General features: G+C 45.2%; 1 protein-coding gene across 7 annotated transcripts in view; it reads left to right on the top strand.

Annotated features, from left to right (window-relative positions):
• The window catches only part of Abl2 (ABL proto-oncogene 2, non-receptor tyrosine kinase), a 91552-nt gene extending 77814 nt beyond the window's left edge, over window positions 1–13738 (top strand). For 2 of the 7 annotated variants that reach the window (XM_057770352.1, XM_057770351.1), the window contains 4 exons: window positions 1088–1177; window positions 4626–4799; window positions 5197–5430; window positions 5740–13738. In XM_057770352.1, the coding sequence (XP_057626335.1) occupies window positions 1088–1177; window positions 4626–4799; window positions 5197–5430; window positions 5740–6914 (1673 nt within the window). In that variant the 3' untranslated portion in view covers window positions 6915–13738. Of the gene's footprint in view, window positions 1–1087; window positions 1178–4625; window positions 4800–5193 lie in introns of all 7 variants that reach the window. The other 5 variants (XM_057770349.1, XM_057770347.1, XM_057770348.1 and 2 more) reach the window with 3 other exon arrangements.
• The last annotated feature ends 40 nt before the right edge of the window (window positions 13739–13778 follow it).

The following is a 13778-nucleotide window of genomic DNA, read 5'->3' as shown; positions in this document are numbered from 1 at the left end:
AAATCCCTAGTGAAAAACCTGTCTCCACTGCACATACCGGTAATCCCAGCGTCAGGCATGTCAAGAGGTCCCAGGAGCTCACTGGCCAGCAAGCATATTTAGCTGAAGTGGCAAGCTTCTTGTTCAGTGAGAGACCCTATGTCAAGGCACTAAAGCAAAGAGCGGTAGAGAAAGGCATCCTATTTTTTTTTCTGGCTTCCACAAGCCTTACATGTCGGCGTCTAAATGCACACTCCCATGCATTTTCTAGACACATAAAAACCAGAAAGTAATCTCTTATGAATGTGGACAAAAGCATCAGACTGCTTGAGGATGCAGGCTTAGGAATTGAGTAGTAAACAAGAGTGTGCTTGTGTTCACGCGCTACTGCATTATTTTCTCAGTGAGCATTTGCCGCTCGTGCTACCCTTTATCAAGTGTGAACTCTGTAATCTTTCTGATAGCTTGTTAAACTTCTGGATTTATACACTCAATTTTTAGGAACCTTGGTGTGTTTTATTGTTGTTGGTTGGTTGGTTTTTGTTTGATTTTTATCTCATCATGAAGCCCATTCTGGCCTGGAACTCACTGTGTCCAGCAGACTGCCCTTGATCTCATAGAGATCTGTCTGTCTCTGCCTTGGGATTAAAGGTGTGTGCTACCATGTGCCTAGCCAGTTATTTTTTAAATTATTTATTATTATTTATTTATGGGGTGTGCTGCAGTATTAGTGTGGGAGTCTCTGTATAAATTCTCTTATTTCACATTGTGAAGCCAGGGATTGAACTCAGGTTGTCAGACTTGGTGGTGAACACTTTTACCACTGAGCCATCTTACTAATTCACTTTTCTAACAGTGGAAAACTTGCCATTTTCTAAACATTCTCCCGATCTTTTCCTCATTTTTGTGAAAGTAGTAGGAATAGGAACCAACACCAAGGAGTAGGCACTCGTTCTCTATGGCTGGAACCAGGAAGTAGCCATACATCCCACAGTTCACCTACATATGCAGTACTCTGATAGGCACACACCATGGCGTGTGGACCCCATTGCTGGTGTGCTTCTGGGCATGATGCTGTCAAGGAGGCTGTACGTTTCTTCTGTTACAGGCTGGAAGTGGAGCCCTGCTGACAGGCCCTCTTTTGCTGAAACCCATCAAGCTTTTGAAACAATGTTTCATGACTCCAGCATCTCTGAAGGTAAATCTTGGGGCTGGGGATTGACTACTGGTGGCCAGTTGCAGGGTAGTGATGGTCATTCAAAATGGGCAGCTACTATAGTTTTTAACTGTTTAAAGTTGACTTTTGACCTTTATTATTCTGCTTTTTTATACCTTTTTAGTTCTGTGTTTTTCATTTTTCTTTCTTTTTTTACTTAGTTTTTGAGACAAGGTTTCATTGTGTATCCCTGTGTGTCATGGAATTTACTCTGTCTACCAGACTAGCCTCAAACTCAAGAGAGCTGCCTACCTCTCTGCCTCCGGAGTACTGGGATTAAAGGTGTACGCCACTACTGCCCAGGAGTTCTGGGGGTTTTTATATCGTGTTTCATACTGAAATTACATTTAGATTTGAAATGTACTCAGTCTCTACAAAGAAAATCAGTAACTTCAGTAGTTCTTAACACAGTATGAAGGAGATTAAAAAATAAGTGTGAAAATATTCTAGGGGTTGGGAAGATGGCTCGACAGCCAGGACACTTAGGTACTCTTCATCCACTGTGGGCGACTCTGGCCTTAGCGCACCCATTGCAACCTCTTGGGGTTGCTGAACAGCCTTTCACAGGGGTCACATGACAGATATTTATGTTGATTTATAACAGTGACAAAATTAAAGTTATGAAGTAGCAAATAAAAATAATTTTATGATTGGGGTCACCAGAACATGAGGAACTGTATTAAAGGGTCATGGCATTAGGAAGGTTGAGAATCATTATTTTAGAGACTCCAGTGCCCTCTTCTGGCCTCTGTGGGCACCTGCACTCATGTATGTATTCCCACACATATGTACATAATTTAAAATAAATTCTTAAAAATAAATATATTCTCAAACTAAACCACATCTAAGGTAAGACTTAGGACCCCCCCCAATCAATATCACTAAATTCCATTTCTAGAACTATATAGAGTATAACCAAGATTTATCTATAGGCAGATGTGGCATATGACTATTGCTTATAGTACTGAAAAAATAGGAACAACCTAAGCATTGAGTGAACTGTTGATTGTATAACCACATAACTGAAAACTTATATCCTTAAATATTTTAGGATATCAGTAGAGATAAACTTGTCCTTACTCAAGATATGGGTGTATGGACACATATAGGAAGTTGCTTGCTTTTGTACGTAGTACTCGTACCTGAAGAAGTCAAGCAGTAAGCAGTGTGTGGCACACCAGTTATTTCAGCACTCAAGAGGCTGAGGCTGGAAGCTCTCAAGTTCAAGGCTAGCCTGAGCTACAACCTGAGACTAATAAAGTTAATAGCCTGCCCTTTTGTGGTATGGAGTGAGACCCTGTTCTTGGAGAGCTAGGACTACAGAATTCTTAGTTTCATCTGTCTATTAGACACTGTGATACAGTTCTGAAATTTTGTACAAACGTTTCCTTCCCTTTATAATCGCATAGAATTGATCTTGTAATTTCAAGTCTTAATATAGTAGAAGAAATTGAGAGTTGAATTTTGTCTTCCCCTAGTGGTTTGTCACACGAGGTAAGAAGAAAGAGGAAACAAGTGCAATGTCGGTGTTTTAATGTCTTTATCCTTCCTTCAGGTTGTCATCTCTCTCACACACACCAAATCAATTTATTAAGTGGTAGCAAATTTTTACAATTTGATTGTGTTTCATTTTTGTTTAGGAATAAAGAGTATGTTTTTGCCTCAGTCAGTAAAAGCCACAAAACTCAGCTGGGCGGTAGTGGTGCACGCCTTTAATCCTAGCACTTGGGAGGCAGAGGCAAGTGGATCTCTGTGAGTTCAAGACCAGCCAGGGCTACATAGTGAGACCCTGTCCCAAAATCAAAGCACATTTTAGGGCCGAAGAGATGGCTCAAAGGTTAAGAGCACTGGCTGCTCTTCCAGAAGACCTTAGTTCAATTCCTAGCAACCACCTGGTGCCTCATAACCATTTTAGATCTGGTGCCCTCTTCTGGCCTGTGGGCATACATAGAGGCAGAACACTGTATACATAAGATATAAACAAACAAACATTTAAAAAAACAAAACACAAAACTCATGAGTTGACAGCCAAGGGTGACCAACAGAGTGAACACTTTTTTGATAATGAAGTTTTGTTTGGGGGGATTGTTTATAAGGTTTTTTATTTTTTAATTTGGGTACTTGGGCTTAAACCCAAAGTTTTGTACATGTTAGACAGGCACTCTACCACCTGAGTGGCATTCCCAGCTCAAAAGAATCAAGTTTTTGTTTTTCCTATTGTAGGTGGTTAGTTGGTGTGAGGGGGCCGGGGGGCGGGGAGGAGACAGGGGAATGTACTGATTTGTTTCACATGCATGAAATGGAATAAATTATATTTCTCTACTTTTTAGTGAAAAGTGCGACCTAATGGACATGTGTTTTTCTTTTATTCAGCATCTGAACAGCACTTAGTGAGACTCTCCAAATACCCACTTAGCCCAGTAAGCATGCAAAGCTATGAGCAACATCACTTGCCACAGGAAGTACAGGTTAAACTATTGAGATTCCCATGACATGCTTACCAGATTGGGCAAAATTAAAGTTACATACACTATAGAGTAACAGCATCCAGTTCTTGCAGGCATGCTGAATAGGTAACCAGAACACTTACACACTGGCAATGTGGGTATAAATTGTTACGGCTGTTATATTGGTCAGAACCTGATAGAAGAACAATGAATGTGCACCCTGATCTGTTTATATCAGTTAGATGTTCATGGCCTTGTGAACCAACAAATGTATCAGGTTGTTCCTAGCAATGTATTCATAGTTGAGTTGCTAAAATTGGAAAGATCCTAACCAACCATTAGAAGGACAAATCAATTTTGGTCATATTACACTTCAGAATACTACTATATAATGAGAAAGAGATCCCATCATATGCAGTAACCTGTAAATCTATAGAATAATGTTGAGTAAAAGAAATTGTACATGAGAGTATACATGCTACTGGGAGGTAATTCAGTTAGTAAAGTGTTTGGCATTCAGGTCAGAGGACCTAAATTCAGATCCCCAGCACCCACATGCAAAGCTGGGCATGACAGCACACACCTGTGGGTGATGGAAATAGGAAGATCACCGGCTTGTTGGCCGGTCGGTCTAGCTGAAACAGTGAACTAGACTGGGGAGAGACCCTGTCACAAGTAGTCAGGTGGAAAGCAACTGGGGAAGGCACCACATGTATAGGTTCCTGTGCACTCATGAGATTATATGCTCTGGTTTCATTTATATGTTTTTGTATAACTTATTTTCCAGATGGCATCTTGCCATTTTGCCCAGGCTGATGCATTGCTAGCCTCAGCCTTGGGAGCAGCTAGGACTGTAGCACAGCCTATTCGCCTGCTGCAGTCATGTACTTCAGTGTTCTGGGCTCCTTTCTTTTCTCAATTGCCTGCCTTCTTCTCCATCTTAAGATTGCCTTTTTTAAAACCAGACCTTGTCTTTCTTACAGAGGTAGCTGAGGAGCTTGGGAGAGCTGCCTCCTCCTCATCTGTGGTTCCGTACCTGCCTCGATTACCTCTACTTCCTTCCAAGACTCGGACTCTGAAGAAGCAGGGGGAGAACAAAGAGAACTTAGATGGGGGCCTTGATGCCTCCGAGAGCCTGGCCTCCAGCTCAGCACCAGGTAGGAGGGGTCAGAACAGAAAGTGCATACCTGAAGAACCAGGAGCCATGATGGGCCTTGGCCCTGCCCTGCCAGTATAGGCAGCCCTGTCCATCCAATAGAGCTGCTACCAGCTCTGTTTTCTCAGCCCCTGGCTCCCAGAGAGTTACCCAGATAGGTGACGGCAGGTGCATCTGTATTGTAGAGAAGGGATGAAGACAGAATGAACAGCACGTGTCACTTTAATATCCACACCACAATTGGACGCTAGTCACTGAAGCTGATGATGTATTTATTAGTTTCCTATGTAATGCCAGCATCTGATGTTTGATAAATGCAAATAGAACTTTTCTAACTTAATCATGCTTACCGGCTCACCTTTTGTCTTTCCTGTTATTGATTGGCCATTTCTCAGCAGGGTTCATTAGAAGTGCACAGGCCTCCAGCGGGTCCCCAGCTCTGCCTCGAAAACAAAGAGATAAGTCACCTAGCAGCCTCTTAGAAGATGCCAAAGAGACATGCTTCACCAGGGATAGGAAGGGAGGCTTCTTCAGCTCCTTCATGAAAAAGAGAAATGCTCCCACGCCCCCTAAGCGCAGCAGCTCTTTTCGTGAAATGGAAAACCAGCCACACAAGAAATATGAACTCACGGGTAACTTCTCATCTGTTGCTTCTCTACAGCATGCTGATGGGTTCTCTTTCACTCCCGGCCAGCAAGAGTCGAATCTGGTGCCAGCCAAGTGCTATGGGGGGAGCTTTGCACAGAGGAACCTCTGTAATGATGACAGTGGTGGGGGCGGGGGCAGTGGCACTGCTGGGGGTGGGTGGTCTGGCATCACAGGCTTCTTTACACCTCGCTTAATCAAAAAGACACTGGGCTTACGAGCAGGTAAACCCACAGCCAGTGATGACACTTCCAAGCCTTTTCCAAGGTCAAACTCTACATCTTCCATGTCCTCAGGGCTTCCAGAGCAGGATAGGATGGCAATGACCCTTCCCAGGAACTGCCAGAGGTCCAAACTCCAGCTGGAAAGGACAGTGTCCACCTCTTCTCAGCAAGAAGAGAATGTGGACAGGGCTAATGACATGCTTCCAAAAAAATCTGAGGAAGGTGCCGCTCCAGCCAGGGAGAGACCAAAAGCCAAACTATTGCCCAGAGGAGCCACAGCCCTTCCCCTGAGAGCCCCTGATCCGGCCATCACAGAGAGTGACTCTCCAGGGGTAGGGGTGGCTGGAGTGGCAGCTGCCCCCAAAGGCAAGGAAAGAAATGGTGGGACGCGACTTGGAGTCGCTGGAGTCCCAGACGATGGAGAGCAGCCAGGCTGGTCTTCTCCGGCCAAGGCTGTAGCTGTCCTCCCAACCACCCACAACCACAAAGTGCCAGTCCTTATATCACCCACTCTGAAACACACTCCAGCTGATGTGCAGCTCATTGGCACAGACTCTCAGGGGAATAAATTCAAGCTCTTGTCTGAGCATCAGGTCACATCCTCTGGAGACAAGGACCGACCCCGACGGGTAAAACCAAAGTGTGCCCCACCCCCACCACCAGTGATGAGACTACTGCAGCATCCATCCACATGCTCAGACCCTGAGGAAGAGCCAGCTGCCCCACCTGCAGGACAGCCCACTCCAGAAACCCAGGAGGGAGGAAAAAAGGCAGCTCCAGGGCCCGTGCCCAGTAGTGGGAAACCTGGGAGGCCAGTAATGCCCCCGCCTCAAGTGCCTTTGCCCACATCTTCCATCTCGCCAGCCAAAATGGCCAATGGCACAGCAGGTACTAAGGTGGCCCTGAGAAAAACCAAACAGGCAGTGGAGAAAATCTCAGCTGACAAAATCAGCAAAGAGGCCCTGTTGGAGTGTGCCGACCTACTGTCCAGTGCAATCACGGAACCTGTGCCCAATAGCCAACTGGTGGACACTGGGCACCAGCTGCTTGACTACTGCTCAGGGTACGTGGACTGCATCCCTCAGACTCGCAACAAATTTGCCTTCCGAGAGGCTGTGAGCAAACTGGAACTTAGCCTACAGGAGCTGCAGGTGTCTTCCACAGCTGCTGGTGTGCCTGGGACAAACCCTGTCCTTAATAACTTATTGTCGTGTGTACAGGAAATTAGTGATGTGGTGCAGAGGTAGCCATTGTCAGCCTGGTGGGAAATGCACACATATCTGAGGGGAGAGGGAAAGGGACTCGTTTTCCTGTGTTCTTGTTTTTAAAAAGTGACAGACTGATACTTGAGTGTGTTTATGTGAAGTACCTCAGATCCCTGAATTCTCACGTTTACAGGTTCATCTCATAATAGCAAAGGAAGTCACAGAAATAGATAAGTCAGTTTGGTGGAGCAGGGTAGCGTGGACAGAGTTGGAACCTGCGCTGGAAAGTAAGGGAGCATATGTCATACGAAAGTGCAGCCTCTCCCTAGCCGGAACAGCCTTTGTGCTCCAGTGGGCTGCTAGCAGTTGTTCTGTATCATGAAACAGGCCTTGACCTGGCATGTCCTGGGGTGATTATGCTTCGGCTCACCATGCAGATTCAGGAACAGGAGAAAGCCAAGCAAGCGAGGGATGTAGCAGGAGTTTTTACTTAAGGCTGTCAGAAGTGGCTCCCATGGGTCATTGCTGCTGTAGCAAGAACTGCAAATTAGATTGCTAGAATACTCAGCTGGTAAGCGTGGCCCTCTGTCTGCTTTTGCCCTGTTTACCTTGGGTGTATTAGTTGGTACAAGAAGTACAGAATTGGAGGGACATTTAGGCAGATTGACACCTAAAACTGATGACGACTAGCATTCACCCCTCCCTAGCATGTTACTTCCTAATGGACCAGTATCCACTTGCTGCTTCTTGGTGGCTGTCTGTAAACCACAGACATGGGGGGTGGGTCTTAGTGGTTCTTCTCTGTCCCTTGCTGGGCAGGCTGTCTGTCTTTATTTCTGGCAGCATTCAGGGCATTACCCAGCATCGATGTCAAAAATAGTAGTCATTACAGGTTCTCATCGAGGAGACCTTCTATGCCTGAATACTGACAAAATGGCCACTTGAGCAGCTATAAATGTCCTTTTTTTGATTAAAATACCAAGGAGTTACAGTACCCTTTTGATGCTGGCTGGGCCCAGAGGCCTGAGGCTGAGAAGAGAACCTTGCTGGATCATGTGGTTACTCGTACCTTTCCCTACACTAATCCGGTGACAGTGGAGAAGGCCTCTTCACTAAGGCTTGCCTCCTCAGTCGTCCATGCTCTTTCTCTGCTCACATAGCACACCACCCCCTCGTCGCACTTGATGTTGATGGAGTTTGTGTTGGGAATATAGTTTTATTTATTTTGTTCTTTCACCTCTATTTTAAGAGTGCATTATAGGAGTGGGTTATTTTCAGGGAGCACCAATTAGACTTAGAAACCTAAGGGTTTAACCTGCAAATAGGATTTGCCTTTGAAAAACAGGCATTTCCTGTCCCTAAATTACAGTTATGGAAGCTAATAGGGTAACATGGATTAAAAACTTAGGCAACATATTGTTGATGTTTTTGGTGCTGGGTCTAATTCCAGTTTTGTTTTGTGTTGTGTTGGTTTGTGTTTTTAACTTTGTGAACACCCCTATCATTCCCCAAAGAGAACCCAATACAAAATATCTTTTTTTTTCTTCTCTCAGAGTATTAATGCAGGAAGATGGGAACTCACTAAGCAGTGTTTTCTTCCTGATCGTCATCGATCACTGTCAGGTCACCGCCCATCTTTGGATCTATTAATTGAAGGCACTAGCCCAGATTCTCAAGAGTGTTTTCAGACTAATCTGCAGCTCCCTTTCAGAGCCTCTCTGGAGAACTCTTAGTGTTGGTATATTGGGTCGCTTTTCATTCTCCGCTGATTCCCAAATGAGAAACTTTAGAACTGCTATGCTTACAGAATCCTAAAGGGAAACTATTTCAGATTGCATTTGGCATCCTTGACCAAGGAAGAAATGTAGTTCTCCTTAGAAAGGACATTTGGATACTTATCACTGCTGCTCCAGAGAAGGCTCAGGGTAAGAGAAGGTCTGGAGTGGAGGAGACAGCTCCTGCAGGTGTCAGTGTGCTCCCACGGCTGCAGTCCCGGCAGCTAGGGATCCGGTTACTGCCCTTGTAGTAGCTGGAAGAGAGTTTTCCCACCTCTTCCTCACCACTCCCCACGATTGTGTGCACCGTATACTTGAATCTGTTTTAGCAGTTAGCCTCGTATAGATGGGGAGGAGAAGGCTAAAATTTGAGGCCGTTATTAATGCTGCTTTTAAAGTTCATCCCTGCCATAATGGGATATCATAAGAGATAGTTGTTTTCAGGTTTGGGTCTCGTTTTGTTTGTTTGGTTGGTTGGTTGGTTGGATAGTTGGTTTTCCCTTCAGAGTTCTGAAAACAGGCTTGGAGAAACACTACTGAGTATCTCAGCTCCCTGCTCTTCTCAGTCTGAGGGGCTGAGGGCAGCACCGATTCTGTCCTGCAGAGTGGGTCACCCCTGAGTCCGAGAGCTGAACTGACTTTCTCGGCACTGCCGTGAGTAGCATTGACTGTTGTAGCACACGCCCCATGATGCATGAACTGTGTAGCTTTCAGGGACTAGACCTCAGGTCACAGAGGCCCTGTCAACTTGCTATGGAAGAATGATTTAGGTTTTTCTTTTTATATACCTGCAAGGGACCAGCTTAAAAACAGCAGATTTGAAGGTTTGAATCTAAAGCAGAGAAAACTGCTTTTAGAAATTAAAAATGTTACTTTACTTTATGTAGCCTGAAAACAGCAGATGGCGGGTCCTAAAGTCGTTTGATCTATGCGTGTCTTGCCACAACTTCATTCCTTTATGCACAAGTCTTGTGGTTTCAGTTGGGTCCCCACCTTCACGTTGCATTTTGTAGTGAATATATCCTAATTGTGCTTACAGGAAGCTTTTTTTTTTTAAGCTTTGGCTACAATTATATTTCACATTTTCAGGTGTTTTCCATCATTACATTCAGAGAGAAACCTTAAAATAGGCTTTTCTTAAAAGATGTGTTTTGTAGTAAATTGAACTGAATTGAACATGGTACACCAAACTAGATCTCTCTAGGGAGAAACTGATTGGGTCATTTCAGGATGGCCTCTGTGTAAGGTCATCATAGTGGAGACTAGTTTCCGGCAGCATTGTCAGGTTGCAGTTAGAAATGTTCTAACACTTGGTTGACAACTGACTGATTAAACCGTTTCTTAGCATACTGAAGACTGGGTTTTTGAGTTTCAGGGATCCAGCAACGCCAGTAATGTGAGGTAAAGTTTGTAGACTAGATGGCTCAGGCACCCGGTACACACTCCATGAATGTCAACTGCTCGTGTTCACTCCTAACCCAGGAGCACGCAGTAGTCCTGTAGAGGATTTTAAAGGGAACCTCATGAACTCGCCCCACTCGACATTGGAATTCCTGGTGGGCTGAGAGAGTAGCTAGTATGTTTCCCAAGAACTTCTCCAGGTCTCAAACACCACTGGCTGAACAGAACACTCTATACCCTTTTCTTTGCAGAAGAAGGACCTGGAGAGGATGGCTGTCACTAGTCCATTATCTTCGAGCAGTTAGTGGCAGAGCTGAGGGGAGAATTCAGGAGTCCTGACACTGGCGTTTCTCCACCGCTCCTGCTGCCTTGAGAGGTGCTCAGCTAGACAATCAGTATCCATGGCGCAGCACGCTGGTAAAGCACAGGCCCTGGCGGGCCCTGGCGGTGACAGTGTAGCCAAACAAGCCTTTAGTAGAGTTTGGTTATGAAGCCAACATAGCCCTGTTCTTCTAGACCTCAGCCACACAGAAATCTGCACTTCGTAGTTAAAAATGTCTAAACCTGAGTTATTTCAAAACAAAAAAGAACAAAACCAGTCTTACATTCCTTTTTGTTCAAAAAGAAATCTATTGTTGTGTCATTTTAATGACTGAGGCATAGTGGGAAAGCACCTTGAGAAGTAAATGCAATCCAACTATAAAGCTGGATTGTGAATATCTATAGAGGATGGCCTGACCTGGACCTGCAGCTAGAGACTCACCTGGAGTTCGCTACAGAATTACATATGAAACTGCTCATAGTTTAGAGCTGGGAACTTCAGCAAACTGGGACCAGTTTTTTGGTTTCGTTCTCATTGTTAAGAACTAGTAAAGTAGTGGCATGTAATCCTGGCAGTGAAGGAGCTGAGGCAAGAGAGTCTCCAGTTCCAGATCAGCCTGGGCCACAGAATAAGACTCAAGAGGAGTGGGGGTTAGTCCCTCTGGAGCCCAGCAGCTTGTCTGGGCCTGGACTGGAAGATGAAGGCCCTCTTTCTTTAGAGCAGTCACCTGGTATATGCTCAGCTCTTACGTCCTTGCTGTGATGAGAGCAGACTCATTTCCTGTTCATGTTGACAGTATCTTTTAAAACTAATATCTCGGCGGGGGAAGGTAGAGAACTGATGTACTTGGAAAATTTCCAGAATTTCTTTACCAGTTATTAATGACATTGACATTGATCATCTCTCCTTTAAAAAAAGGTAGCTGAGCTTACCTCACCTATTAGATAATCATATATGCAGGTAAATCATGTGGAGGCAGGCAGCTTACATCTAGCTGCACTCTATACTCTAACCTCCCTGAATTTGTAGTAAATCATGTAGAGGTGACTTTTCTGACCTCCCCATATTTGTGTATCTTTGCTAGTGCTATCATTGTCATCATTAGGCTGTGTCTTCAAGGGAGTCGGTACTGGGTTGACTTTATTTCTATTCTTAGCGACCCGTTTCATCATCTTGCTTGCATTAACTTGCTTCACCGGGATCTGGGATCCATCTTTACACCCTCAGCATCTGCTGTTGCCAGTAACTGTTACATCCACTGTCAGCTGCCTTAGCTTCGTCAGGTAGCGTCCAGGTCTTTGGAAATTCCTGTTTGAGTTTTGTAGGCATTCAGGAGCCTAGAGCAAGTCAGTTCCAAGGGGATCTGTGCACAGACTGGCCAAGGCAGCCCAAGGGTGCCCATGGCTCCCATGCTGCTAGGATCGCCTCCCAGGTAGAGAGGTGTGGCCTCGGGATGCTTCTAAAACTTGGCCCACTCCTAATGTCTCATGCATAGAGTTCCATTTTTCCAACTTAGGGGTCATAGTGCTTGGAGTACTGGTTGCTGTCAGCTGCACTAGTCAGCACAGCACAGTGCTCCAACTTCACTGCTGTTGCCTGCGATCCTGCTAGTGAGGAAGCTGGCAGCTGACTGTTGTCTCCGGCTTGTCTTTGTAAGGCTGCTGATTTCCATGCCATGTGTACGTGTCCGTCTTGACTGTGTGTTCCATGATAACTCTCGTTTTGGACTAGGTCCCCACATGACCCGGGAGACCATGTGCTGTGCCCTGGATAAGATCCGGGGCAGTTTATCTTGATTAGAAGCTGACAGAGTGGCAGAGGCCATGCTCAGAGGCCTGTGCCTTCAAGGATGGCTTCCTGAGCATTGCTGGGAGAAATACTTGGCTGCTGAGCTGGTGTGTTAGATCTTAAAACAAACTTCATCAGGACTCACAGTCCTTGTCAGTTTAGAAGATCCCTCCTCCCCAGTCAAAATGCCTCACCTTTCTCAGCCCTATGATGAGCTGAGGGAGGCCTTTCTCAGCCCTATGATGAGCTGAGGGACCCACCCTCCCTCCACACACACCTCCTCACTCCATGCATACCTGTAAATCAGACTATTTACCCCTCCTAGATGATAATATTCTCTATTTCCCTGGTGCTACACAACCTGAACACAGTAGTGGAACTCGATTAGCCAGAGAGGACAGGTGGGACACTGAGTAGGTCTGCAGACCTGCTCCATCCAACGGGAAGTCTGGCCGCTTACCTTCAGACGCTAGCATCTTCAGGGGAGAACGGGGCTGTTCTGTCGGTCCTCTGCTCTTCCCAGGGTCCAGGCCCTAATCCCTTAGGACATGGGGGAGGCATTGTCAAATACCAACAAGTTAGTAAAAAGGAGATACAGAGTTTTGTGGGTGGAATTTGCTTGCCTTGTTTCTGTGGCCCTGAATAGGAGTTGAACATCTTGTTTTTAGGGACCATACAATTTAGTGGCACGTGGGACTTAAAAATTTCACATTCATAGGTTCTTAATTTTCATCAGTTGTAAGTTCTTTGTTGAATCAGGGCTGCAATGCTTCAGGGTCTTTAGTTCCCTACATTATGCTTGGTGTTCTTAAGACCCATGCTGTCTGTATTGTGAATGGCAAGAATGCGGATGATCGGGGCCACATGAACAGCATTCTTCCATCTGACGGCCAGCTTCCACTATACCACTTAACACTCCATCATGGAAGCCTTTGCTGAGACCTGATGAAAGGCCCTTCAGGAAAATGAGTATTCAGAAACTAAAGAGAAGGGCAGGTACTCTCCACAGCTCCTGCTTCCCTCTCTCTGAGGGCAGAAGCAGTAGCGTGGTGAGCGTGCTGCCCTGATACGCTCCCTGAGCACACTGCACTCTGAAAGCCTTCCTTGTAACCCTGCACTTTCTCTCCCTCACAATCAGATTCTGTAGTGACTATCAGTGGAGAAACCCCAATTTTGTGCTTGCTTGGTAAAAGTTAATTTGAACATTTTATGGTGGTTGATAGAACTTTGTCCTAAATTTTGCTAATTCAGACTCTTTAAAACCCTAATGTTTATACCAAAGGTTACACTGCAGGCCTGGGTGGTACACAGAGGGCGAAGCCCACAGTGGGCACTGTGTGCATTGCTAAGGGGACACAGTACCCAGTGAGACCATGTGGGATTTAGCTAAAACATGTCAGTCATGGGTCACACTACCACTGTTGTCAAGTATTTGTTCTTAATTGTTACTGTAATATATTTTCGATTGTTTTTCTAATTTAATTCTCTCACTCTGTTGTCTGACTGTGAACTGCTAACAGTGTTAAACTTGATGTAAATAAATGATGCCCTTGGCAGGGACTGCTTCCTGTCGTATCTCACATGGTTTGCAAGTTGTGTTTTGTTTTAAATAAAGGTTGA

This window comes from Chionomys nivalis, chromosome 5 (genome assembly GCF_950005125.1).
Source record: "Chionomys nivalis chromosome 5, mChiNiv1.1, whole genome shotgun sequence".
Classification (NCBI taxonomy): Eukaryota; Metazoa; Chordata; class Mammalia; order Rodentia; family Cricetidae; genus Chionomys; species Chionomys nivalis.
This window is presented reverse-complemented; position numbering and strand designations above follow the sequence as displayed.